The sequence below is a fragment of the Procambarus clarkii genome, chromosome 91 (genome assembly GCF_040958095.1).
Source record: "Procambarus clarkii isolate CNS0578487 chromosome 91, FALCON_Pclarkii_2.0, whole genome shotgun sequence".
NCBI classification, from domain to species: Eukaryota; Metazoa; Arthropoda; class Malacostraca; order Decapoda; family Cambaridae; genus Procambarus; species Procambarus clarkii.
In genome coordinates this window covers 5,466,460-5,493,667 of record NC_091240.1, presented here as the reverse complement: position 1 = coordinate 5,493,667, position 27,208 = coordinate 5,466,460, and the positions used below count along the sequence as shown (strand labels likewise).

General features: G+C 45.4%; 1 protein-coding gene across 4 annotated transcripts in view; it reads left to right on the top strand.

Moving 5' to 3' along the window:
* Positions 1-26,860, top strand: part of LOC123773963 (glycoprotein 3-alpha-L-fucosyltransferase A) — a 256,030-nt gene extending 229,170 nt beyond the window's left edge. For all 4 annotated transcript variants that reach the window (XM_069318687.1, XM_069318686.1, XM_045767963.2 and 1 more), the window contains 2 exons: positions 19,576-19,740; positions 22,497-26,860. In XM_069318687.1, the coding sequence (XP_069174788.1) occupies positions 19,576-19,740; positions 22,497-22,695 (364 nt within the window). In that variant the 3' untranslated portion in view covers positions 22,696-26,860. The remainder of the gene's footprint in view (positions 1-19,575; positions 19,741-22,496) is intronic.
* The last annotated feature ends 348 nt before the right edge of the window (positions 26,861-27,208 follow it).

Genomic DNA, 27,208 nt, shown 5'->3' with positions numbered 1-27,208 from the left:
GAATTACCAGTCTGCGCGCTGTCCACTCAGCTACCAGACCCCATATCATGGTCGTATATATCCTGTGGTTGTACATAACGTTACTAAATTATACTGATATAAGAATGGTATAAATGGGAGCTGCCTCTTACGGGCCATCTTGAGGTTATCTTGAGATGATTTCGGGGCTTTAGTGTCCCCGCGGCCCGGTCCTCGACCAGGCCTCCACCCCCAGGAAGCAGCCCGTGACAGCTGACTAACACCCAGGTACCTATTTTACTGCTAGGTAACAGGGGCATAGGGTGAAAGAAACTCTGCCATTGTTTCTCGCCGGCGCCCGGGATCGAACCCGGGACCACAGGATCACAAGTCGGCCGACCGACCGGCCAGTAGGCTTCCTGTACTATCATTTATTAATATCTTCTTAATCATCATTTTTATTTATCCTACAATTTAACTATATACCAAAAATATATTATGAAAATGAATGCTATTACTATCATAATTAAACTCGCTTATATCTGTAAACTTTCTTAAATTATCCGAAATTATTACAATTTTAGGTGTAATAAAAAATTTACTTTTTTTCTTTACACGATATCATGTTTTTTTTATATTAAAATGTATCCTGTCATTGGACGTAATTAATTCCTATACAATGTGGCGTGTGTAATGTGCACATCCGGGCGTGTGAGCTGCACTCATTACTCACATTAACAGTGTTGTGATGTCAGCCCACAACTCTCACTTGTCGAAGTTGACCATATAATAATAATAATAATAATAATAATAATAATAATAATAATAATAATTTATTTAGGAAACGTACATACATAGATGCAGAGTTACAAACATTCTGTTTGATTTATAGATAGAGCTAGTACATACAATACCTAGAGCCACTAGTATGTGTGTGACAATAACCTAATTCTAGGTTTAGAATTATTTTGGTAGCCTACTGTCTTGGTGTGTGTGTGTGTGTGTGTGTTATGTATAATGATATATACAAATGTTATATAGTGTTAGTAAATGGTTAGATTTGTAGTTCTTTTAAAGTGACCAGATTCAGGAAGTAGCTACGCAAGCACTCACGAACCTGTACATCTTTCATCAATCTTTGGCGGCTTTGTTTACAATTATTAAATAGTAATGAGCACCGAAGCACCAGGAGGCTGTTTATAACAATAACAACAGTTGATTGGCAAGTTTTCATGCTTGTAAACTGTTTAATAAATGTAACCAAAGCCGTCAAAGTTTGAGGAAAGATGTACACGTTCATAAGTACTTGCGTAACTGCTTCCTGAATCTGGCCCTCGGGGGATATCCGCTAAATGACGCGTTTCGCTAAGTCGCACTTTACTATCTTCGGAGGCAGAGGGAATATGAACATAAATGGGAAGAGACAAGCATACACATTCCATGTATACAAGAAGAGATGAGGTTAATGCCTTGTCGAGGGTCTCAATAACCTACTGGGGCAGTAAATTGAGTAAGCCGTCAGTAAGTTGACAGCTGTCTTGGTTCTGAAGACGGCAGGAGGTACCAAAGTCTAGACTGGTCATTGATTGATATGAAGGGCTCGTCCATGTCTAATCTCTTGTCACTGTATCTGTGGGACATTTTGGTGGCGGTGTTCAAGATGTGTCTCCAGTGTTGCTGTGACCGTGTGAAGACATTATGTAATGTTTGATGGTGTCTTCACGCTTGTGTGACGCCTTGAAAGAGATGTTGTTGTGTTGTGTATATATTGAAATCGTTGGGACTGACGGTCCCCAAGTGGGCATAGACCTCATTCGTCACTTTGTGTTTCGTTTGATATTAGAAGATTTCTTCACGAGCAAGTTAGTGTTGGTCTGAGTCTTGTAGTACAGGGGGAGGAGTACTTCTTGTTAGTGTCGGTGAAGGTCAGTGTTTTGTCGGTGATGTCTTTGAGGTCTCCCCCCCCACTCCATCTTGTGAGCCATGGACAAGGAGCAGCTGTGATAGTTCACTAGGCGAGACGGGTCATGCGGAGTTGACCTCTTCATCAAATGGCACCATGGCGGTTCACCTGCCATTTTGCGAGCTCTTTCATACCCTTCTAGAGTAGCCATTGTTAGTGAGTACCTGCCACACTGCCGGGTTGGTACACCTGCTTCTACCAGGAGCTGCGTGAAGCACCACAGTTGGAGGAGGTCATCATCAACACCACCGAGATTGAACAAATCCACAAGGGCCGTGACGAGGGTTCGAACCTGCGTCCGAGAGGATCCCAGACGCTGCCTTAATCGACTGAGCTGCGACATGGTCAAAAGAATTCCAACCGGGAAATCATCCTGATTTACCAACGGATTTTCCATTGTACCGGCCAGGGCACTCCTAGCACTGAGACATCTTCCTATGTCAGTTTCCTTAGTGTACACTCAAATGTACACTCCTGACTCTTATATCAGGGGGAAGACGGCTTCTCTTCTCACCAGTAAACTCTCTCATAAGTGATACTAAACATAGAATTGTGGTTGAAAGATTTCTTAAGTAACATCAAACGTTCTGTGACGGGTAGGAGCAGGCAGGGTGGTCCCTGTGGTGTGTGTGTGGCACCACCACTGGGGGGGTGTGGGGCACCATCACTGGGGGGGGTGTGGGGCACCACCACTGGGGGGGTGTGGGGCACCACCACTGGGGGGGGTGTGGGGCACCACCACTGGGGGGGTGTGGGGCACCACCACTGGGGGGGGTGTGGGGCACCACCACTGGGGGGGGTGTGGGGCACCACCACTGGGGGGTGTGGGGCACCACCACTGGGTGTGTAGCAGAGGTACAGAATCGTTAAGGCATGTCCACACATGTACTGGTGGTGTGTTTGGTGGTCACCAAGACGACGTACTGTTGAGTCCTGACCCCCCTCCCCCCCCCCTGTGACCCCTGTACTACCCACAGTGGGCTGCCCACCAGCACAGTGACCAGTACTCGCAGGAAGGAGGGAGGGTATATACCCACACGGAGACGCTTATCAAGGGGGAAGAGGGGCCTTCTCAACGACGGGGACTCGAACCTGGGACTTGCAGTGCTAGGGGGGACAGTAGCGTGAGTGGCAGCCACCACACACGGTTCAAGAGGAGATATGATAGAGCCCCAGTAGACTCTACATACATACAATCTGTACACTGACCTTCAAGAAGACCTGGACAAAATAAGTATATGGAGCACCACTTGGCAAATGGAATTTAATGTTAATAAATGCCATGTTATGGAATGTGGAATAGGAGAACATAGACCCCACACAACCTATATATTATGTGAGAAATCCTTAAAGAATTCTGATAGAGAGATCTAGGGGTGGTTCTAGATAGAAAACTATCACCTGAGGACCACATGAAGAACATTGTGCGAGGGGCCTATGCTACACTTTCTAACTTCAGAATTGATTTTAAATACATGGATGGTGAAATACTAAAGAAATTGTTCATGACTTTTGACTTTTGTTAGGCCAAAGCTGGAATATGCAGCGGTTGTGTGGTGCCCATATCTTAAGAAGCACATCAACAAACTGGAAAAAGTGCAAAGACATGCTACTAAGTGGCTCCCAGAACTGAAGGGCAAGAGCTACGAGGAGAGGTTAGAGGCATTAAATATGCCAAAACTAGAAGACAAGAAAAAGAGGTGATATGATCACCACGTACAAAATAGTAACAGGAATTTATAAATTCGATAGGGAAAATTTCCTGAGACCTGGAACTTTAAGAACAAGAGGTCATAGATTTAAACTAGCTAAACACAGATGCCGAAGAAATATAAGAAAATTCACTTTCGCAAACAGAGTGGTAGACGGTTGGAACAAGTTAGGTGAGAAGGTGGTGGAGGCCAAGACCGTCAGTAGTTTCAAAGCGTTATATGACAAAGAGTGCTGGGAAGACGGGACACCACGAGCGTAGCTCTCATCCTGTAACTACACTTAGGTAATTACACGTTGACTAACAGTTGAGCTCTGACTCTTCGGCCCCGCCTCTCGACCCCCCCGCCAGCATGCAGAACAATATAGTCACGTATGGCCAACTTGTCAACATGCCCTCGTGCTAAAATTTTATATTATATGTCTGGGAGCTCTTGTATGTGAATTATTATATTTATATATATATATTATTTTATAATATATATATTATATATTATTTTATAATATATATTATAATTATTATATTATTTTACATTATTATATAATAATAATAATAATAATAATATTATTATTATTATTATTATTATATCGACACTCCAAGTCGACCTGGGTGCCAGGACACCTCTGTGCTTGGGTGGTGGTGGGACTACTGGCACTCTGCCTGGTCGACCAGTCCAGCAACCAGGAGGCCTGGTCGAGGACCGGGGTCGCGGGGACGTTGAGGCCCGAAATCATGACCAGGTTACAAGGTATTGTGTGGTGGTGGCGGCCATTGTGCTACGCCACGAGGTCAGATTATATGAGAAAAATCCTCCTTCCTATACATTACCTGTAAGATGGGGGCGATCCGAGTGTATTGTTCAATTATAACTATATGTACACCACCCACCAGTTACCTAGTTGAAGATGTACTGGAGTGATGAATGGCGCTACTTAAGACGCCTGACGGAATCCCTCCTCAGGGCTGCTATAACTTTTACCTGTGATAAATATTGTACTGCTCCCTCTGCTTTGTGTCTGCGGGCCGGCGTGTGTCGAGGTGGCAGCCTGCAAACCATGCACTTTTCACCTGGTGGTTAGGGTATAACGATCCCCGCTCGTAACTTGTTGCTAAACCTTCAATTGGCCAGTTATCTGGAGCTGTCTGTCATTGGCCGGGACGGTCTTCAACGTTGTTTATGTAAGATGATCAAGTGTTTATAAGAGGCTGGGTCGAGCATGGTACCTTGGGGGCGCTCCCTCGCTCGTCCCACTCTTCCTTGGTGGGGTCACTTGCCGTCTGGACCCCGCTCCTATCCTGTGGGGAGTGGTGGACCCCGCTCCTATCCTGTGAGGCGTGGTGGACCCCGCTCCTATCCTGTGGGGAGTGGTGGACCCCGCTTCTGTCCTGTGGGGAGTGGTGGACCCCGCTCCTATCCTGTGGGGAGTGGTGGACCCCGCTCCTATCCTGTGGGGAGTGGTGGACCCCGCTCCTATCCTGTGGGGAGTGGTGGACCCCGCTCCTATCCTGTGGGAAGTGGTGGACCCCGCTCCTATCCTGTGGGAAGTGGTGGACCCCGCTCCTATCCTGTGGGGAGTGGTGGACCCCGCACCTGTCCTGTGGGGAGTGGTGGACCCCGCTCCTGTCCTGTGGGGAGTGGTGGACCCCGCTCCTATCCTGTGGGGAGTGGTGGACCCCGCTCCTATCCTGTGGGGAGTGGTGGACCCTGCTCCTATCCTGTGGGGAGTGGTGGACCCCGCTCCTGTCCTGTGGGGAGTGGTGGACCCCGCTTCTGTCCTGTGGGGAGTGGTGGACCCCGCACCTATCCTGTGGGGAGTGGTGGACCCCGCACCTATCCTGTGGGGAGTGGTGGACCCCGCTCCTATCCTGTGGGGAGTGGTGGACCCCGCTCCTATCCTGTGGGAAGTGGTGGACCCCGCTCCTATCCTGTGGGAAGTGGTGGACCCCGCTCCTATCCTGTGGGAAGTGGTGGACCCCGCTCCTATCCTGTGGGAAGTGGTGGACCCCGCTCCTATCCTGTGGGGAGTGGTGGACCCCGCTCCTATCCTGTGGGGAGTGGTGGACCCCGCTCCTATCCTGTGGGGAGTGGTGGACCCCGCTCCTATCCTGTGGGGAGTGGTGGACCCCGCTCCTATCCTGTGGGGAGTGGTGGACCCCGCTCCTATCCTGTGGGGAGTGGTGGACCCCGCACCTATCCTGTGAAGAGTGGTGGACCCCACACCTATCCTGTGAGGAGTGATGGTCCCCGCTCCTATCCTGTGGGGAGTGGTGGACCCCGCACCTATCCTGTGAAGAGTGGTGGACCCCGCTCCTATCCTGTGAGGAGTGATGGTCCCCGCTCCTATCCTGTGAGGAGTAGTGGACCCCACACCTATCCTGTGAGGAGTAGTGGACCCCACACCTATCCTGTGAGGAGTAGTGGACCCCGCACCTATCCTGTGAGGAGTAGTGGACCCCGCACCTATCCTGTGAATGGTAGTTGAAAAAGGTTAGAAGCGCACAATGGGTTTAAGAACCGTCCGTTGAAAACATTTTTCAACTTCCCCAATTCGTTGAGCTAAGCAAGATGGAATTTACTGTCTGCGTTTAGGCCTTAGAGGAGAGTTTATTTAGGCCTCCCTCAGGTATATAATACTCCTGGCATACGGACTACAGGTACTTAATTAAAACAATGTGATGGTGATAGTCTGTTAGCAGATGGGTATCTATGTATAAGGGTAGTTGCCTTCCTGCCTCACCACCGTAGCCGGTCATCTGATATAAGTACCTGGTTGATCAGGTACTCTCTGGAGGTCTCCCTTGAACACAGAGGTGTGTTGGCATTTGTCGCATTTATTGGCAGGTGTACTGAAATGTGTGTTGGGGTCCCTGTCTGTGTTAGATTATTTTCTCTACCAATTGCTGCCTTTTTATTGGGGGCTACTGTGACACTATGGCTACGGTGATATCTTGAGGAAGAAAAGTGCTGTGTGACACAGCCAGGTGCTCTACGGTGACACTATTGGGGCTACTGTGTACTATGGCTACGGTGATCTGAGGAAAAAGTGGTGTGAGAGAGAGCCAGGTGCTCTAGACGCACGACTCTCCTGCTCCGAGACGTAACTGGCTATACCTCGACGCTCCAGTTAAATTTATTTTGTTTCCTGGTACTTCATACGAACAATGACGACAATATTTTTGCTATCGGTCAATAATTTTTTTGGGGCATCTGCTTGGTTGCCTCCCTGTGTGGACCAGAATAGTTTCAGGGGCTTCTTTTGGTGTTAAGGGGCTAGATTCACGAAGCAGTTACGCAAGCACTTACGAACGTGTATATCTTTTCTCAATCTTTGACGGGTTTGGTTACATTTATTAAACAGTTTACAAGAATGAAAACTTGCCAATCAACTGTTGTTATTGTTATAAACAGCCTCCTGGTGCTTTGGAGCTCATTAACTGTTTAATAATTGTAAACAAAGCCGCCAAAGATTGAGAAAAGATAGACAGGTTCGTAAGTGCTTGCGTAACTGCTTCGTGAATCTAGCCCAAGGACGCTTGCTACTGGCGTCCAGGTGCGTCTCTTCACGATGTTCACAGCCTGTGTGAGTTTTTGCTTCAATTTAGTTTTGTAATGTCTTTATCAATAGAGCTTTCCCGTAGTGTGGGTGGAGTGCATTGCCAGGCTGTGGGGGTTGTTGCTGGGGGGGGGGGGGTCTCCGGGCATGGAGGCTGGGTTGTCGCTTTCTTCAGTGTGTGTGTGTGTGTGTGTGTGTGTGTGTGTGTGTGTGTGTGTGTGTGTGTGTGTGTGTGTGTGTGTGTGTGTGTGTGTGTGTGTGTACTCACCTAGTTGTACTCACCTAGTTGTGTTTGCGGGGGTTGAGCTCTGGCTCTTTGGTCCCGCCTCTCAACCGTCAATCAACAGGTGTACAGATTCCTGAGCCTATCGGGCTCTGTCATATCTACACTTGAAACTGTGTATGGAGTCAGCCTCCACCACATCACCCCCTAATGCATTCCATTTGTCAACCACTCTGACACTAAAAAAGTTCTTTCTAATATCTCTGTGGCTCATTTGGGCACTCAGTTTCCACCTGTGTCCCCTTGTGCGTGTTCCCCTTGTGTTAAATAGACTGTCTTTATCTACCCTATCAATCCCCTTCAGAATCTTGAATGTGGTGATCATGTCCCCCCTAACTCTTCTGTCTTCCAGCGAAGTGAGGTTTAATTCCCGTAGTCTCTCCTCGTAGCTCATACCTCTCAGCTCGGGTACTAGTCTGGTGGCAAACCTTTGAACCTTTTCCAGTTTAGTCTTATCCTTGACTAGATATGGACTCCATGCTGGGGCTGCATACTCCAGGATTGGCCTGACATATGTGGTATACAAAGTTCTGAATGATTCTTTACACAAGTTTCTGAATGCCGTTCGTATGTTGGCCAGCCTGGCATATGCCGCTGATGTTATCCGCTTGATATGTGCTGCAGGAGACAGGTCTGGCGTGATATCAACCCCCAAGTCTTTTTCCTTCTCTGACTCCTGAAGAATTTCCTCTCCCAGATGATACCTTGTATCTGGCCTCCTGCTCCCTACACCTATCTTCATTACATTACATTTGGTTGGGTTAAACTCTAACAACCATTTGTTCGACCATTCCTTCAGCTTGTCTAGGTCTTCTTGAAGCCTCAAACAGTCCTCTTCTGTTTTAATCCTTCTCATAATTTTAGCATCGTCCGCAAACATTGAGAGAAATGAATCGATACCCTCCGGGAGATCATTTACATATATCAGAAACAAGATAGGACCGAGTACAGAGCCCTGTGGGACTCCACTGGTGACTTCACGCCAATCGGAGGTCTCACCCCTCACCGTAACTCTCTGCTTCCTATTGCTTAGATACTCCCTTATCCACTGGAGCACCTTACCAGCTACACCTGCCTGTCTCTCCAGCTTATGTACCAGCCTCTTATGCGGTACTGTGTCAAAGGCTTTCCGACAATCCAAGAAAATGCAGTCCGCCCAGCCCTCTCTTTCTTGCTTAATCTGTGTCACCTGATCGTAGAATTCTATCAAGCCTGTAAGGCAAGATTTACCCTCCCTGAATCCATGTTGGCGATTTGTCACGAAGTCCCTTCTCTCCAGATGTGTTACCAGGTTTTTTCTCACGATCTTCTCCATCACCTTGCATGGTATACAAGTCAAGGACACTGGCCTGTAGTTCAGTGCCTCTTGTCTGTCGCCCTTTTTGTATATTGGGACCACATTCGGCGTCTTCCATATTTCTGGTAGATCTCCCGTCTCTAGTGATTTACTATACACTATGGAGAGTGGCAAGCAAAGTGCCTCTGCACACTCTTTCAGTACCCATGGTGAGATCCCATCTGGACCAACCGCCTTTCTAACATCCAGATCCAGCAGGTGTCTCTTGACCTCCTCTCTCGTAATTTCGAACTCCTCCAAGGCCGCCTGGTTTACCTCCCTTTCTCCTAGCACAGTGACCTCACCCTGTTCTATTGTGAAGACCTCCTGGAACCTCTTGTTGAGTTCCTCACACACCTCTCTGTCATTCTCTGTATACCTGTCCTCGCCTGTTCTAAGTTTCAATACCTGTTCTTTCACTGTTGTTTTCCTTCTGATGTGACTGTGGAGTAGCTTTGGTTCGGTCTTGGCTTTGTTTGCTATATCATTTTCAAAAATTTTCTCTGCTTCTCTTCTCACCCTGACGTACTCATTCCTGGTTCTCTGGTATCTCTCCCTGCTTTCTGGTGTTCTGTTATTCCGGAAGTTCCTCCACGCCTTCTTGTTCAGTTTCTTCGCTTCCATACATGCCCTATTATACCATGGATTCTTTTGTTGCTTCTCGGATTTTTCCCTTTGGGCCGGGATGAACCTGTTTACTGCCTCCTGACACTTTTGGGTAACATAGTCCATCATACCCTGTACAGACTTGTCTCTGAGGTCTGTGTCCCAAGGTATTTCACTTAGGAAACTTCTCATCTGTTCATAATTCCCCTTTCGGTATGCCAGCCTTTTGATTCCTAGTTCTTTTTGGGGGGAGATAAGTCCTAGCTCTACCAGGTACTCAAAGTTCAATACACTGTGGTCACTCATTCCCAAGGGCGCTTCCATCTTAACTTCCCTTATATCCCATTCATTTAGGGTAAATATCAAATCAAGCATTGCTGGTTCATCTTCTCCTCTCATTCTTGTTGGCTCTTTGGTATGCTGGCTTAGAAAGTTTCTTGTTGCCACGTCCAGCAGCTTAGCTCTCCATGTTTCTGGTCCTCCATGCGGGTCTCTGTTCTTCCAATCTATCTTCCCATGGTTGAAGTCTCCCATAATTAGTAGTCCAGATCCATTCCTGCTAGCAACAGAAGCTGCTCTTTCTATTATGTTAATGGTGGCCATGTTGTTTCTATCATATTCCTGTCTAGGTCTTCTGTCATTTGGTGGTGGATTATGTGTGTGTGTGTGTGTGTGTGTGTGTGCGCGCGTGTGTGCGTACGTGTGTGCGTGTGCGTGTGTGTGCGTGTGCGTGTGCGTGTGTGCGCGCGTGTGTGCGTGCGTGTGCGTGTGCGTGTGTGTGTGTGTGTGTGTGTGTGTGTGTGTGTGTGTGTGTGTGTGTGTGTGTGTGTGTGTGTGTGTGTGTGTGTGTGCGCGTGTGCGTGTGTGTGTGTGCGTGTGTGTGTGTGCGTGTGTGTGCGCGCGTGTGTGCGCGTGTGTGCGCGCGTGTGTGTGCGTGCGTGCGTGTGTGTGTGTGTGTGTGTGTTGGGTACACTAAAAAATAGTCGTCACGAGTCCTTAGTATTTCACTGATTCTTTTGTGTCGTTACATAAAGGTGAATATTGCATCTTTAAGCAAGTTACCAACACTTAGAGGTGATCTTATAATAGGACTTTGCATTGGGGGAAGTATTTTGGTTGTATTTGATTTTCATTGAAGGTATTTTGTGTTCTCTCATCTCGATGGATTTGTGAGGCTTTAAGTTTTAGGTAAAAAATTTCAATTTTTTCTAGTCTGCCTTTGTTTCTGTTCTAGGAACAGATCTGGGAATATGAATAGCCTGGATGTGTTGTCTTTTGTAGAGAGAGCGCTTTTTCTTAGCCAAGCAACCTTCCCATCGCTGTCCTCGTATATAATGATGTATAATGATGGCTGCATTTTGGTTGATGAATGTTGAGTCGCAACATGATAACGTGGCGATAGCAGCTCGGTGCATGTTATCTATCTTGAACAGACAGGCTCGCCCTCTTACCTGTTTTTTCCCTCTAGCTTGAAAAAATCTTTAGTTATCCATATTCCCTTGACATTTTAGGATTTAATTTGTATTTCCTTGAAGGTTGTAAACACAGTATAAGTAATGAGGTGAGGAGGATTCGAACCTGCGTCCAAGAGCATCTGTAAGAGTGCTGTGTGATATGTGGGGGTGTAGGGAGGGGTCGTCACTGTCCCCCCTCAGTGGCAGGTCCTAACATGTCTCTCCATTTCCCCTGATTGATTGATGAAGATTAAGCCACCCAAGAGGTGGCACGGGCATGAATACCCCCGTAACATTTCCCCCTCTCCTCTTGCTGCAAAAAAACCCCTCTTGGATGGTAAGTTACAGCCCCGCTTCTGTGCCTGATAAGTCCACTACGGGCTCACCATAGCCCGTGCTACTTGGAACTTTTTGTTCCCAGTAGCGAACCTTAAACAGCAGCAGCGTGTGGTTGGATTGATCAGGTTGTCGTGACGTGGACTGTCCGGCCGTCCGTCGTGCCAGACTATAGTGATCCGTCACGGTGTGGGGGAGGTGGAAATATTTGTCGCAGCAGATCAATATTCCTGATATTCCAAAGGTGAGACATATAGATAGCGGGTGTTATATCCTGCAGGTGTAGATAGCAGGTGTTATACCCTGCAGGTGTAGCTGGCGCAGTCTACTAGAGGACAAGATGGTGGGTTAGTACCTCACCTGACGCCACCTGACACTGCCCTTCGTCACCTCCCTCGACGATTCGTCACCTCCCTCGACCATTCGTCACCTCCCCCGACCATTCGTCACCTCCCCCGACCATTCGTCACCTCCCCCGACCATTCGTCACCTCCCTCGACCATTCGTCACCTCCCTCGACCATTCGTCACCTCCCTCGACCATTCGTCACCTCCCTCGACCATTCGTCACCTCACAGTTCGTCTTACCGCCAGTACAGTGTGGCGGGAATATTTTATATACACTGATATTTTAATTAGGTTTTAATTTTGCTGTCAAATATTTAACACGGGTTAAAAAAAAAAAAGGTTATTGACAATTTTGTTATTTATTTTTGTTTTGTGGTATTACAAGGATATTCTTTTGGGTCGAGCTTTAGCTCCAAGGCCTCGCCTGTTTAGTTGTCAGTGGTCAGATTACTGGCTCCTCTTCGTGCGTATATACTATTAAAATATTATTAAACCAAATAAAACCCCCAAAATAAGGTTGGAAAATAGGTTTCTGATGGCGAGTGCAATTTGAACCGTGATCAGACCAGCAGTTGCTCCAAGGGGGCGTTACTTAACCCGCACTCGGGGGGTTTAGGTCTCGTGATACGTCTCCTTTAGGCCTTGTGGCTGACCTTATTGTGACAGCCAGTAAGAGGCTACAGGGTGGCCGTGACAGCCAGTAAGAGGCTACAGGGTGGCCGTGACAGCCAGTAAGAGGCTACAGGGTGGCCGTGACAGCCAGTAAGAGGCTACAGGGTGGCCGTGACAGCCGGTAAGAGGCTACAGGGTGGCCGTGACAGCCGGTAAGAGGCTACAGGGTGACAGCCCTGGTAATACAGAGAGGAAGAGCACATTGGCAAAGTGTTCGGCCAGTATAAAGTACGCTGCACGCCAGCAGACATTTCTCAAAGGGGTTCTTGGGATGTCGCGGTAATCTTCGTTGGTGTTTCTCCCAAATGTAGCCAATGTCTGTGTCGCCAAACGTTGAGAGTGGAGTGAACGTTTCTTGGGCCAAGTCGTTGTTTGTTGGTGAGAGTCCAGAGTGTCCTGCATTCTTTGACCCATCCGAAGGCATTTTTCACTCATTGCCTCTTCCAGCTCGTCCAGTACACCTTCCAGCTCGTCCAGTACACCTTCCAGCTCGCCCAGTACACCTTCCAGCTCGCCCAGCCCACCTTCCAGCTCGTCCAGCCCACCTTCCAGCTCGTCCAGCCCACCTTCCAGCTCGTCCAGTACACCTTCCAGCTCGTCCAGTACACCTTCCAGCTCGTCCAGTACACCTTCCAGCGCGTCCAGTACACCTTCCAGCGCGTCCAGTACACCTTCCAGCTCGTCCAGTACACCTTCCAGCTCGTCCAGTACACCTTCCAGCTCGTCCAGTACACCTTCCAGCGCGTCCAGTACACCTTCCAGCTCGTCCAGTACACCTTCCAGCTCGTCCAGTACACCTTCCAGCTCGTCCAGTACACCTTTCAGCTCGTCCAGTACACCTTTCAGCTCGTCCAGCCCACCTTCCAGCTCGTCCAGCCCACCTTCCAGCTCGTCCAGCCCACCTTCCAGCTCGTCCAGCCCACCTTCCAGCTCGTCCAGTACACCTTCCAGCTCGTCCAGCCCACCTTCCAGCGCGTCCAGTACACCTTCCAGCTCGTCCAGCCCACCTTCCAGCTCGTCCAGTACACCTTCCAGCGCGTCCAGCCCACCTTCCAGCTCGTCCAGCCCACCTTCCAGCTCGTCCAGTACACCTTCCAGCTCGTCCAGCCCACCTTCCAGCTCGTCCAGTACACCTTCCAGCTCGTCCAGCCCACCTTCCAGCGCGTCCAGTACACCTTCCAGCTCGTCCAGTACTCATTGCCCGTCCCAGCCAATCTACAAGTCACTCGCCCTTGTAGCCAAAGTTGGACCTGGAGTCCCCGGGCCAGGCCCGCGGCGACCACTGGCCCTTGCAGCCAATGTTCCAGCGACAACGCGTACCCTCCAGTAGATAAATGATTGTAATAGAGGAGCGAAGTTAATATTAGGAAGCACTCCACTAGACAAAGCGGGGTTCGCCTGGCCTCGGCGTGGGTTGACAGGCGTGTGGGGGGGGGGAGGACCCATTTTGTCCACATCCTCGCCTTGACCTTCAGAGGATCCGTGCGGCGGCGACGACGATGACGTTTCCTCTGGGTTTGTGTCGGGGGGAATTAAGTCCAGCCATTAATGGATATCTGATCTTTCAGGATACTGCAGGTGTGACTCCAGCTTTCCAAACTCAGAATGTGTTGACTCTTCTCATCTGCCCCTCTTCCCCTCGACTCCCCCTCTTCCCCTCGCCTCCCATTCTCTCCCCGCCCATTCTTCTCCCCCCTCCCATTCTCTCCCCTTCCCTCTCAAACAATGGTACACAGCCTGCAACTCGATCGGAATGTTAGAAGACCCTATGCTAGGAAAACTACTCCATGAGGAGACGCTCCGCCCTCACAGCTGGTGGGCCAAGCACCACAATACATAACCCTAAGACGACATATGGACCAGCATCTTCTCCCCCTCTTCCCCCTCCCCGTCTTCCCAACAATAACGCAACAAGCACAAAAGCATCCAAGTGTGTATGTGCGAATGCTACTTATTCATCTACAGACACTCGTATATGTTGAAATACTTGACCTCCCTCGCAACACAGCGCTGATAAAGGACAGTAAGCTTATCTTAGCTACCAAACATCTTGCCAATAAGACGTCCACGTCTGCTTTGATAATTCTATATGCCACACTCCCAAAACGTTTTCCTTCGCCTACATCGCTCCTTCATCTACATCAGAAGACGCTACAAATTAGACTTGTGTAGACGATTTTATACAAGAGTTTTACATTTTTGTAAAGCCACTAGTACGCGTAGCGTTTCGGGCAGGTCCTTAACCCTAATTTCCCCAGAATACGACCCCGCCGAATCGTTTAACATCCAGGTACCCATTCACTGCTGGGTGAACAGAGGCTACAGTTAAGGATTGGCGCCCGGTCAATCCTCCCCGGCCAGGATTCGAACTCAAGGCGAGGCGCTTGCGAAACGCCAGGCGAGTATCTTACCACTGCGCCACGGGGACTGCTCAAGTATTTCAAAGGTGGTGTCAAGTGATCAAAAACTAGAGGAAGCAGCAGCAGCAGGAATACTGGAGTTCCACTGACTTATTTGTGATGCCATCTGCATTTGTGTATACTGTTCATAGTCTGTTGATTACTAATGTGTGGGCTGTGGGTGAGGGGAGAAGACTTCCCTGCAGTATCTCACAGGGTTCGAACCTTGTACCACCTACTGTTCCAGATATATGTAGACGACCTGTCTGAGGTGGCACCATCTTACATGTCAATGTAAAGACATCTTCAAGAGGAAACTAGATTGTTTCCTTCAAGGAGTGCCGGACCAACCGGGCTGTGGTGGGTGTGTGGGGCCTGCGGGCCGCTCCAAGCAACAGCCTGGTGGACCAAACTCTCAGAAGTCAAGTCTGGCCTCGGGCCCGGCTTCGGGAGTAGAACAACTCCCAGAACCCCATCAACCAGTTATCAACCAGGTAATGTGTGCCGATGATGACATATTAGTGAGAAGGGTAAAGGCCATGTGAATATTGTACAACACAGGAGAACCTAAACAAGATAAAGCTTGGTTAGATAAATAACTTCTGGAATTCAATACCAGTAATTATAAAGCAATACAGTATATGAGCAGTACTAGAATGCCAAAAACATGGATCAGGATCAATGAAAGACAACTGCAACAGTGAGGAGGAGGAGGACCCAGCACAAGGAGCACACCGCCAGCACTACCACCAAAGGCAAATGTTAATATAACTACATCAACAATATATGCAAACACAAGAATAGCATTTAGAAACCTTAGCAAGGAAATATTGAGAACATTATACACACCCTCGTCAGACCAGTCCTAGAAGATGTAGCGCCAGCATGGAATCCCTACATTGTGAAACTCATGAAAAAATAGAGAAATTCCAGAGAGTTGCTTTGAGATTAGCACAAAAGATAGCTTGGTTCTGGGAACAGACTAAGCTAAGAAAACTCACTTTCCACAGCAAAAGCTTGAAAAAAAGGTGATATGATCACAACATACAAGATCCTGAGAGGAATAGATGATAGAGCGTGAAGCATAAACCTTGGAAACAACGTCAGTTCTTTATCTCAAGTTAAACATGACATAGTGAGAACGGTTTAAATATAAAAGTACCAAGTGCAGTAAGCGTTGGGGTCCAAGAGCTGGATTTCGCCAACCCTTGAGAGATAAGCATGACAAAAACACACACGCGCTCCTACACAAGCACAAATGCAAACTACCCTAAGGTGCCAAGCTATGCAACAAGGCTTGCTCTGGAGCTGAGGGGACTCATCTATGAAGAAAAAAACTGTGGGGAACTGGACCTCACCACACTGAACGAAAGAAGGAATACGGCGATGATGATGATAACGTATGACATTCTAAGTGGAATTGACTGTTCGATGTGCAGGAGAGAACGAGGGGACTTGAGTACAAACTGGAGAGATAAATGGTTCAGAGAGGGACATTGCCTGGTCCCTGCCACCACAAGACAGGTTCCAGAACTGAGAGGAAAGACTAAAGGAACGGGATCTTTGTATATTTCAAAAAAGATGAAAAGAGGAAACATAATCGGGAACAAAGATCCTTAGGGACATTGTCATCATTTCTCCCGCTGTGCAACAGCAAGAGAAGTGATGAAGAAATTATATAGAATTATGGGTCCGGAAACTATTAGAAGAGGCGGGCTCAAGAGCTAAATCTAGGTTCTATATGCCAAATTGAGTGAACAGAGAGAGATACGGAGATAAACATATGTAGGTTTATTGAGACAAGATTTTCAAGACAAATCGTGTATGTTTGTATTCTCTTCTGGTGAGCTGCTGTGAATCTTACAGCTCGGGTACAGGAAAGATATCTAGATTTGATGGACTGAAATAGTTTGCCAATAATTGAGAATCCGATGTTGCTCGATGGTTCACTGGATTCCTATTGAAGTGGCCTTCTGCGTGAGAGCGCGCTCATAACCGCAAAGCAATGCGGACATAATCGATCCGTGAAGCGCACTCTGGGTCCTTTGTAGCTGTCCTCTGCACTCGGGCGCAGCTCATAGCCTCATGTTGGTACTGCAGTGCCATGCGACTACTAACCGCCGCCACCACCTGCTACCACCACCACCTGCCACCACCACCGGCCACCACCACCGGCCACCACCACCGGCCACCATGACAACCTCCGCCACCACAGCGTGGCGTGGAAGGTGGCCTGGAGGCGGTGTGGAGGACGACATTGTCTTGTACCCATCTCGCCACTGCTCTCATTATTACCACTAACGAAAAAATCATCACCATACACAAAAAGTAACTTAAACTGCCACAGTGGCCGGCCACAGCCTGGCGAGGTGACCGGCCAGGACCCCGGGTCCAGGAGGAGCCGGCCAGGCCCCTATCGGGTCCAGGAGGAGCCGGCCAGGCCCCTGTCGGGTCCAGGAGGGGCCGGCCAGGCCCCTGTCGGGTCCAGGAGGGGCCGGCCAGGCCCCTGTCGGGTCCAGGAGGGGCCGGCCAGGACCCCCGGGTCCAGGAGGGGCCGGCCAGGCCCCTGTCGGGTCCAGGAGGGGCCGGCCAGGACCCCCGGGTCCAGGAGGGGCCGGCCAGGCCTCTGTCGGGTCCAGGAGGGGCCGGCCAGGACCCCCGGGTCCAGGAGGGGCCGGCCAGGACCCCGGGGTCCAGTTACCGTCACGTGGAGGCAGGTGTTCACTGTGGCAGTCATGCCATGAGGCTTAACACATGTGTGTTAAGTACACGTGGCAGATGGTGTTACAGGAGCGTTACGGGCTCACTATAGCCCGCGCTACATGGACATTTCGTTCCGAGTAGCCAAGTCTAAAACAACGCCATACAGCTGCGTGTGTGGGGAGGAAAGGGTGAGGGAGGCGGGGTGGCAGACGAGCCAATGGGTCACCGTATGCTTTCCTGTAGTCTGGGACAGGCTTTTCCAACCCCCTTCCTAGGCCAATTACTGGCCTTTCCCAGCATGCAACCCACAACACCTGCCAAACTCCCGGGTACCTATTTATTGCCAGGTAAAAAGACATTCGGGTGAAAGGATATGTTGCCCAAAGTGGATTCAAGTGGATGAATGGACATAACAGTGGGGATATTAATAGGGTATTAAAAGTATCAACACAAGACAGAACACGAAACAATGTACATAAATTGGATAGGTTTTCATTTACGAAAGACCTTGGTAAATAATGGTTCGGTAACAGGGTTGTTGATTTGTGGAACCAATTACCGCGTAACATGGTGGAGGTGGGGTCCCTCGATTGTTTAAAACGTGGGTTGGACATGTATATGAGTGTGATTGGGTGGTTATAAATAGGAGCTGCCTCGTATGGGCCAATAGGCCTTTAGCAGTTACCTTTATTCTTATGATCTTAAAGGTTTCGGTCCCAACATGGGAATCGAACCCTGGCCACTGACAGGTAAACCTCTCGATTGCTGCCCACAGCCCGGCTCCATAAACATTGACCAAATTCTCGTTAGTCCAATAGCCAAACCCGCTTTTTTTTTTTTAAAGAAAAACACTTTACACACGACTCTCAACTGATGACGTTTGAACTTTCCTCGAACAATGCTTTGCTCTCGTACTGTGTTCGAATAGCACCTCTCTAAATTACACACAGAGATCACACTAACGTGATGCATCAAATGAACAAATCACGTCACGGCCATGGATTCCAACATGGAACAAATCCATGGCACGTCATGGATTTGTTCACCTCTCTAAATATCAGCCCGTCCTCCAAACAAAAATCCATAAGTGTATTCCATGCACCCGCCAAACCCGCTGTTTAGGAATGAAAAGCGGCTTACACAAGCTCTCAACTGATGACGTTCGAAAAATTCCGGAACAAGTGCTTCACTGACGACTTTTGTTCGAACCACAACGCTGTAAATGCTTCACCAACAGAACCTAAACACCTAACCTAACCAGTGCCTAAATATGCACAATATGCTAATATATAACACTATTAACTTATATTTGAGAAAATTTCTATTTTGAATGAACAGCATGTTAAAATTGTTGAATTGGGTCTTTGCGGTCGACCGCTGGATGGAATGGACCTGGTCTGAGAACGGGTTGCTCTAAACGCTTCACCAACGTACTTGAAAAAGTTGCCAACATAATCTAAACACCTAACCTACGCCTATGTACAATCCTAATATATAATAATATAAACTTATAATAAAGTAAATACCAATTTTGAATACACATTACGTTAAAATAGATGAATACATGTTTGAGGTCGGGCGCTGGCTGGACGAACGTGCCCGGCGGACGGGGCGCCGGCTCACTGTTGTGGAAAGACCAGTAGCAGCAGCCACATTAATCCCTCTCGGTAAGAACACAACCACAACATATTATCCGGCCAAATATGAAGACACTGGCCAGTCGCCTTCGGAGCAGCGCGGTGTTTAAGATGCTGTACTTCCCCAGCATGGTGGCTCCAGGCTCCAGTGACCAAGACAGTGGCCAGGTCCACTGTGTCTCTGACCAAGACAGTGGTCTGGGCTGCCCCCTCAGACACTCTTCCGTGTATGGGCCCCCCCCCCCCCCAGACACTCTTCCATGCTTTCTTTCGACCCATAACTCCAATATTCCCAAGTACTCGGCCATCTCTGATATTATGTAGCGGTCCGCGGTATTGCAGATGCTCTACTGAAATATTTGTTCAACTGTAGTGCGATACTGTTCACAATAAACACCATCGATATTAACCATGATTTACTACAAGTATTAAAGAACAGTTGAGGTGTATGAGGCTGTGGGCTGGTCTGGGCATATTGTATCTCGCATGCCCTAAACTCTTAAATTCTACTAACGGTTTCTTGCTTATATATCTTATTATTGAGAATATTTGTGATTACTGAGTGTATATAATGGAAAGGTACTTGTAGAGTATTAACGCGTGATCTTCTCCACAGCCACCACATCCTGCCTATCGTGATGGGCGCCCACCCCGAGGACTACGCCCGCCAGGCTCCACACAAGTCATACATACATGTTGACGACTTCGAGTCGCCTAAAGAACTTGCCAACTTTCTTCATCTTCTTGATCAAAATGATGATCTTTATAATGAGTATTTTAGGTAAGCGACAAAATAGTAATGAGCATTTGTACATTTAACGCCTTTTTTTGTTTTTTGTTTTGCAGAGTTGTATTTTTGGTTTAGAAGAGAAATAGTGTTTAGCCTTCCCCCCCCCCCCATTATGAGCAATACCTTCACGTGGTGGTGGAAGTGGACTTCAATTCTAACAAAAGCCAGGGAGGTGTTGTGAAGTGTAGTTGGTTAGCCCACTTCTGGCTCAAGCAGTGCAATTAGCTTCATTGTAAGCTAAGGTTCTCCACCTTAGCTTAGAATGTTTCTGGTTAGGGAAAACATTAGTTATTAGCGTCCAGTGGTGAGAACGGGCAGCTGGTACACCTTAGGTTATATACCTCTAGTGTGTCCGGGATTGGCATCTTCTTGAGGTTATCTTGAGATGATTTCGGGGCTTTTTTTTTTTGTGTCCCCGCGGCCCGGTCCTCGACCAGGCCTCCACCCCCAGGAAGCAGCCCGTGACAGCTGACTAACACCCAGGTACCTATTTTACTGCTAGGTAACAGGGGCATAGGGTGAAAGAAACTCTGCCCATTGTTTCTCGCCGGCGCCCGGGATCGAACCCAGGACCACAGGATCACAAGTCCCGCGTGCTGTCCGCTCGGCCGACCGGCTCCCTGGCATGGTGACATTTGTCCTGTTATCTTTTTATGTGTGGCCTCTGGTAGACAACATACTGCTTTGGTGAGGGACAATGAGGTTAACACCCATAATGGGTCCTGGGGACTCTTATTTGACCATCCAGCGCACAACTGTGAATACTTCAGTGACCTTACATTTGATGCCCTTATACAGTACTACTTTGTGGTCGGCCATGGTCGGTGGGGTGCTGGGGCGTGAAGTCTAAGCTTTATTTACATTATTTGGTCGTCCCGAGGCTTGTGTGGTGTGCGACAAGGCCCACGAATCTTGTCTCCCTGCAAAGTTTTATTGGGATAAGCACAGTGATCCAGCTCTAACCACACAACTCAGTCTCCACTTAGATTTTCAATAATGAACGTGGGAAAATTAATTCTTTGACAAGTTCTGTCAGTGCTGTATAAACCCTCTTGAGTGTAAAAGTTGAGAGATGCATGAAGGACATGGGTGGGTGACCTTTCCTGATGCCCATTCTTTTCATGAAGGTTATGGATGGGGAGGTAGCCTGATGCTCAGTTTTCATGAAGGTTATGGATGGAGAGGTAGCCTGATGCTCAGTTTTCATGAAGGTTATGGATGGGGAGGTAGCCTGATGCTCAGTTTTCATGAAGGTTATGGATGGGGAGGTAGTCTGATGCTCAGTTTTCATGAAGGTTATGGATGGGGAGGTAGCCTGATGCTCAGTTTTCATGAAGGTTATGGATGGGGAGGTAGCCTGATGCTCAGTTTTCATGAAGGGTGTACTGATGTCGGTTGCAGAATGCAGTGTGCAGATGTCCTTGGACAAGTAGGTGTGTAGAGATGTGTGACTTTGTTATTCACCCAAAAAAGTATGGCCATGATCCTCATATCTGTGAAGTTCACCTGGATATAAAACCAATTGTGTTGGTGGGGAATATTGTTTGCCGATGACTTCCTTGTGTTGATCTTTGAAGACTCACATGGGTCCCCCAACTCTGGCCAGTCAAGGATTTTTACGTGCTCCACATATTGTCTGAGAACGTCGGCCAACACTGCAAGCCAGACATGGCACGGCTCATCTCATCCAAACTTTTAAAATACAGTACTGAAGTTTGGAGTATGTTGATCCAGACCACTTATTTTAAACGGTCACATGTAACACATTTAAGGAGCAACGGCTTTCAAGCTTAACAAGCCACAACGTAGAACGGAAAACAGGAGATGCTTTTTCACCCATAGGGATGAAAAGGGTTTCACCCATGAAACTGCCTACCTTCCGGACCATAAATGCCAAGACAATACTGCAGTTCAAAATCCAACTGGAAAAAATATTCAAGAAACATTGAGGGAGGGGGGGGAGGGGAGACCTTTGACAAACCTCAGGTATCCTGTTCTTGCTGAGGCCACTAGAGACACGGTGCTCCTCGGATAAATTCAGGTAATACACAAGTTGCTAACCAAAATGTGAAGTTTACTTTTCAGCAACACCAGCTCAGTTGAAAACCATAGATTATAGTTATTATAGTAGAAGCAGTGGAGTTGCATCTGGTTTTGTGATACCAACTGCTGGTGGTTTGTTGTTGGTCCGCTTTCCATTGGATCCCAGGTTGTTTTTCTTGTGAAAGAACGTTGAACTTTCTGCCATATGTTATGGTTTTTAATGATCTTCAGCCAGGTTTACCATAGTCTCCAATTACAATACAGCAAAATATGATATGATACATGATCGTCTTCCTTAGCCCAGTTTTATTTGTTTCCTATTGTTTTAGCTTTTATTTATACTTTTTTTAGTGTGTTATTTTATTGTATTTATATGGCACTAATGATATTATTATAGCACCTCAGAAACTTGTTTATTAGTCAATTGAATTATTAAAATAGTAGTATTATTATGGCATATTAGGATATAGTACATAGTACATGTACATAGTAGTGTAGGCTGATTAGTTGAGATCCTGTATTTTATTAGTACAGTACAATATTTGTTTAAGTTTGAACAGTGATCGGTTTGATGCATAGATACAGTAGTGATTTTAATCAGTGATCTAACAAAGTAGTTGTGTACAGTGTATTCATAAGCTTTATTTACAGTACAGTACTTGGAGAATTCAACTTTTTCACCAAATATGACTGATGTTCAACAGGTGGAAAGGTACGGGAGAGTTCATCAATACATACTTTATGTGTCGGCTGTGTGCGATGCTTCATGATGATACTCACCAGCAACACTATGAAGACATCAACGTCTGGTGGCGAGGGACAGGGACATGTATCAGTGGCTCCTGGAGGAAGTACGATAAGTTTAAGATGGAGCCAGAGAAGAAAAAAGCTCCAGAGGGTTAATATTTCTCCAGTGTTGAAAAACGAGTCTTGATCAAAACAGGTTATCGCAGAAAAAAATTTGACAATAAAAGTTTCAAGTAATTTATTGAGAAGAAGTTCATAGTCCTAATGACAGTGGTGTGTGTCATGAAAAGATTTCATGACTGGAAGCATTAAGAATTTCTTTACAAGAATACAGTGGAACCTCAATATTTGTCATTAATCTGTTCTTGAGGGCCAGGCGATTATGGAAACAATTTTCCCCAAAAGAAATAACCGAATTTCAATTACTCCATTCCCAGCCCCCCAAAATAATACATAAATTATACATAAAATAATACAAAAACTCCAGTTGTGGTGAGCGTTGTCGTTTTATCCCCTTTGCCGACAGTTCACTAGCACTTAATTTAGAAAAAGAATGTTGGACAAATTCTTTGCTGTCACACACACACACACACACACACACACACACACACACACACACACACACACACACACACACACACACACACACACACACATATATATATATATATATATATGTATGTATATGTATGTATATATGTATGTATATAATTTGATGAAGTAGCCAATCACATTATGATTGGATGCGTTTGTTTTGATGAATTATGACAATGTTTGGTGCCACTTTTCGACCATATTCTGCATTTTGGCCCAATTGAAGCATTACCTTAATGTTAGCATAGGGATGGTGACGAGTATAGGGGCTGACAAATATAAAGGTTCCACTGTATAATAATAATAATGCAGGAATTTGGTAATGTTTCCAAAGGAACTACCAATACATCCCCTACATTGCAAATGCACACTGTATACATAACTGACTGGGGTACTTAATTTAAACTTAAAGTAAATATACCATGTACAGTATATCACAGGTCCTGATTTTGATTGCAAGAATATTGCATTAAAATTGAGGTTAGTGTGGAGTCTTGTTCAGGATGCTCAAGCTTCAGATAAATAATATATAAATTGTCTTAAAACGAACTACTTAGTGCACTATATAGTGGTGGATGAAAAGAGTTGAACGTAAGGGAAGGTGTGTTATCACACCGAGTTGAGCTGGTAGCTGACATGCATGTGAAGAGGTTATACTTTTATTATGATAATAAAAAAAAGGAACTGATGGTATTTATAGATGCATGTAATAGATGACACAATTTTAATTATGAGAAACTAGTATACAAAAATAATGTTGTAGAGTACAAAAGTGTGATTACTTGTACATGAGTAAATTATCTGGTTGTTGTAAAGTCATAGTCAGATTTGACATGTGATTATGCACAATGTTTACACGGACTTATCTTTTTATAGTAAAACTCTCAAGATTTAGGTACTAAGAACATGTTTGCTAACTACTAATATATAGTGTACATCATTACTGGTACTATCGTTGCTAAATTAACATGAAGTACAGTAATTTGTTATGATTACAAGATGCTCCATTTAGAAAATTAAAATGAAATACCATTTTTAAGTCACATGTTGATATAAATTTATAAAAATCCATGAAAACTTGATCCTTAGTTAGCATGAAAGAATGGCAGTTGAGAAAGCGGATAAAATGCTGAAATAGATATGATAAAAGATATGATGGTGGTGTGGCATGTAGGTGCATGACTGCTTTGATCTGGATGTGTTAACTGCAAAAATTGGCAGTAAAACAATTCAGATTTCATAGTAACAAAATAGCACAGTATTGTCTCGCCATCTAGTACATTTTTCAAACTGCATAGAGCTCTACCACATTAGATTTTAGTGTATTTACTTATCTAATCTCCATTAGCTTGTTTAGATAACAAAGTACAGTACAACTACCTTATTTCTTTTGTTTTAGATCATTTCTAGTAAATGCTGTCAAATCTGAAACTTCCTTAAAGCAAATCCTTAAGAAACTTAGGAAAAAATCAAGAATAATTATTGTTAAAAGTTTGTTTTTATATAATAGAGCAGTTATAAAGCTGGTTTTTGGAATACCATCTTGGCTGACACTCCAGCATATCTGAATTATGAGAGTCTTACTGTATGTTTAGATACAGTCTGTCTCTTGTTGCACAAGTACATCAGAGGATAAAGGTAGATAAGAGTCTTAACTACCAAAGGATTTTTTCTTCTCCCCCCCCCCCTGCAAGAAATGGAAAAAAGATGAATCTCCTCTGATTTTAGCCCTTAAATATGTATCATGAGGGTAAAGCTTTCATTGCACAACTGTGATGACTTTGTAAACATAATCTACTTTAAAATTTAGATTTTAAAATGCCATTGACTAAATGTATTTAAATACCTGATGTATTCCATCATAGTAAGCAGTCACTTTACACAACCTTGAGCTTTACATGCTGCTTCATATACAGTAATAGATCAACTTCCAACCATTTTAAATTAAATATTTTGTCTTTTCTCATATTTCAGCCAAGTGTGAATATAGCAATAATTGCCCATGTTTTGGTTAAGTTCAGATCAGGTGAGGTCTGGTCACCACACATAGGTAACAGTGCAGTAGTGGGATTTCAGCAGTCTCTGGCTAATTTGATACAAAGTCGAGATAATTGAAGATTTAGCTGTAGGCTTTTTAAGAATTATAAAACTACTACTCCATGGCACCACTTGATATAGCATTAATGATCAGCAAAACATTGGAGAAATTGCACAAGATAGTTTTGACAATAACTTGGGCACTTGTTATGGCAGTATATTGGGTTACCATAAACCTTGTAGGCAGACATAGTGGCCATGCTCTTGGAAGCAGTAATATACTAATGTTGATCATGTCATATTAAATAGTATTCTTTGTCTAATGTAACAAGGTTCTATTGAAGCAAACCAAAGACCCACTTGTACTACTTTAGCATTGCTGCAGTTTTAAGTTTACCATGTCGGGTTCATTCATATTTAATGCCTTTTACCACTTTTAAAATTGTTGCCTTTCACTGAATTATGTCCAGGTTGTCTAGGTGTAACATGCACCTCAGAGGAGGAGCAGAGGAGGCAGTGCACTAAGCATGTACATAATAAAGATTGTGGTCCTTTCGCAATAGAAAATTGCATAATTACTGTCAGGCATGTGGATGCAAAAGTTTATTTGATTAATTTATAATGTCCTAAGAGTTTTGTTGTAGATATTACTATGACGAGCAGCATAATTTTTAGGCACTGGACCAATATTCAATGTTATTGTTATTCCACACAGAAATCACAATAACGTGATATATCAAATGAACAAATCCACAAGGGTCTTGATGAGGGTTCGAACCTATGCACGGGATGTTCTCAGACGCGCTCTAGTCAACTGACTAGAGTGCGCCTGGGAACGCTCAGAGTATAGGTTTGAACCCTCGTCAAAGCCCTTGTGGATTTGTTCATTATTATTATTGTTATTATTATTATTATTTATTATTATGGGTTCTGTTTCTGGGTTGCAAATGAAAGCCATGGGATTAGGATGGAATGTAACAGTTTATTAATTTAAGAATAGTTCAAATTAACTATTAAAGTAAATATTAAATTTAACTCAAACAATTGATAAGTCTTGAAATAATTAACAAGAACAAGTTAATATGATAATACTTAACAAAAATAAGTGGCACAAATATTCAAAGGATTGAATACCAAACATATGAAACATGCCTAACTTGCAGACAAGAAGTCACAATAATGTGGATGAAAATGACACTCGACCCACAAATCTGAATATAATAATAAATAATATAATGATAATTTACAAGAAGGTACAATGGGTTTGTGAGAGTACATAAGATTGGTATTTTTGCATTCTTGCAAAGCCACTAAAGCTGTCCTCACTTCCTTTACGTGATAACAACATTTCGGTCCATCCTGGACCAATATCAAGTCATTTCCTTTATTTTCAGATTTGTGGGTTGGGTGTTTAATGCCTAACTTAATTATAAAAATTGATCTCTGAAGCAACTGCCAAACAAGATCAACCTGTCCTCTTAAAAAGAACGTCGCTTTTGGCCGTTTGCCAGCATGGCCGAATTTGGACGTAATTTGAAAATGAAAAAAAAAATGAAAATAAATTTGGGATTTTTTTTTTTCAACAACAGTAAGTTAAGGGTCCTCTGATAGGTTAGGTGGGCAGGAAATTCTCATAAAGTTTCAAAACGTTATGAAAAACGTGAATTTAAAGTGTCCTCTCATAACCTCTGCGCGTACGCCAGCCTACTCAAATAGAAAACGGAACAGAACGTCACTTTTGTGAGTCGGTTTCATTTCAAATTACGTCCAAATTTAGCCATAGCGCGCATACGAGCCAAAAGTGACGTTATTTTTAAGAGGACGGGTTGAACAAGAATTAAACTTACACTCAGAAGGAATAAAATAAGGCAAGCTGAAGGAACTGAGTCAGGAGTAGAAGTGAGCAATCTTGAGTCAAGAACAAATTTAACCTACTAGAAAGAAGTATGGAAAAAAAAAAAGTCCAAAATTTGTCTCCAAGATAGTCTTGGCCAAAGAAACGTACAATGGTATGTATACTGTATATATAACTGAACCA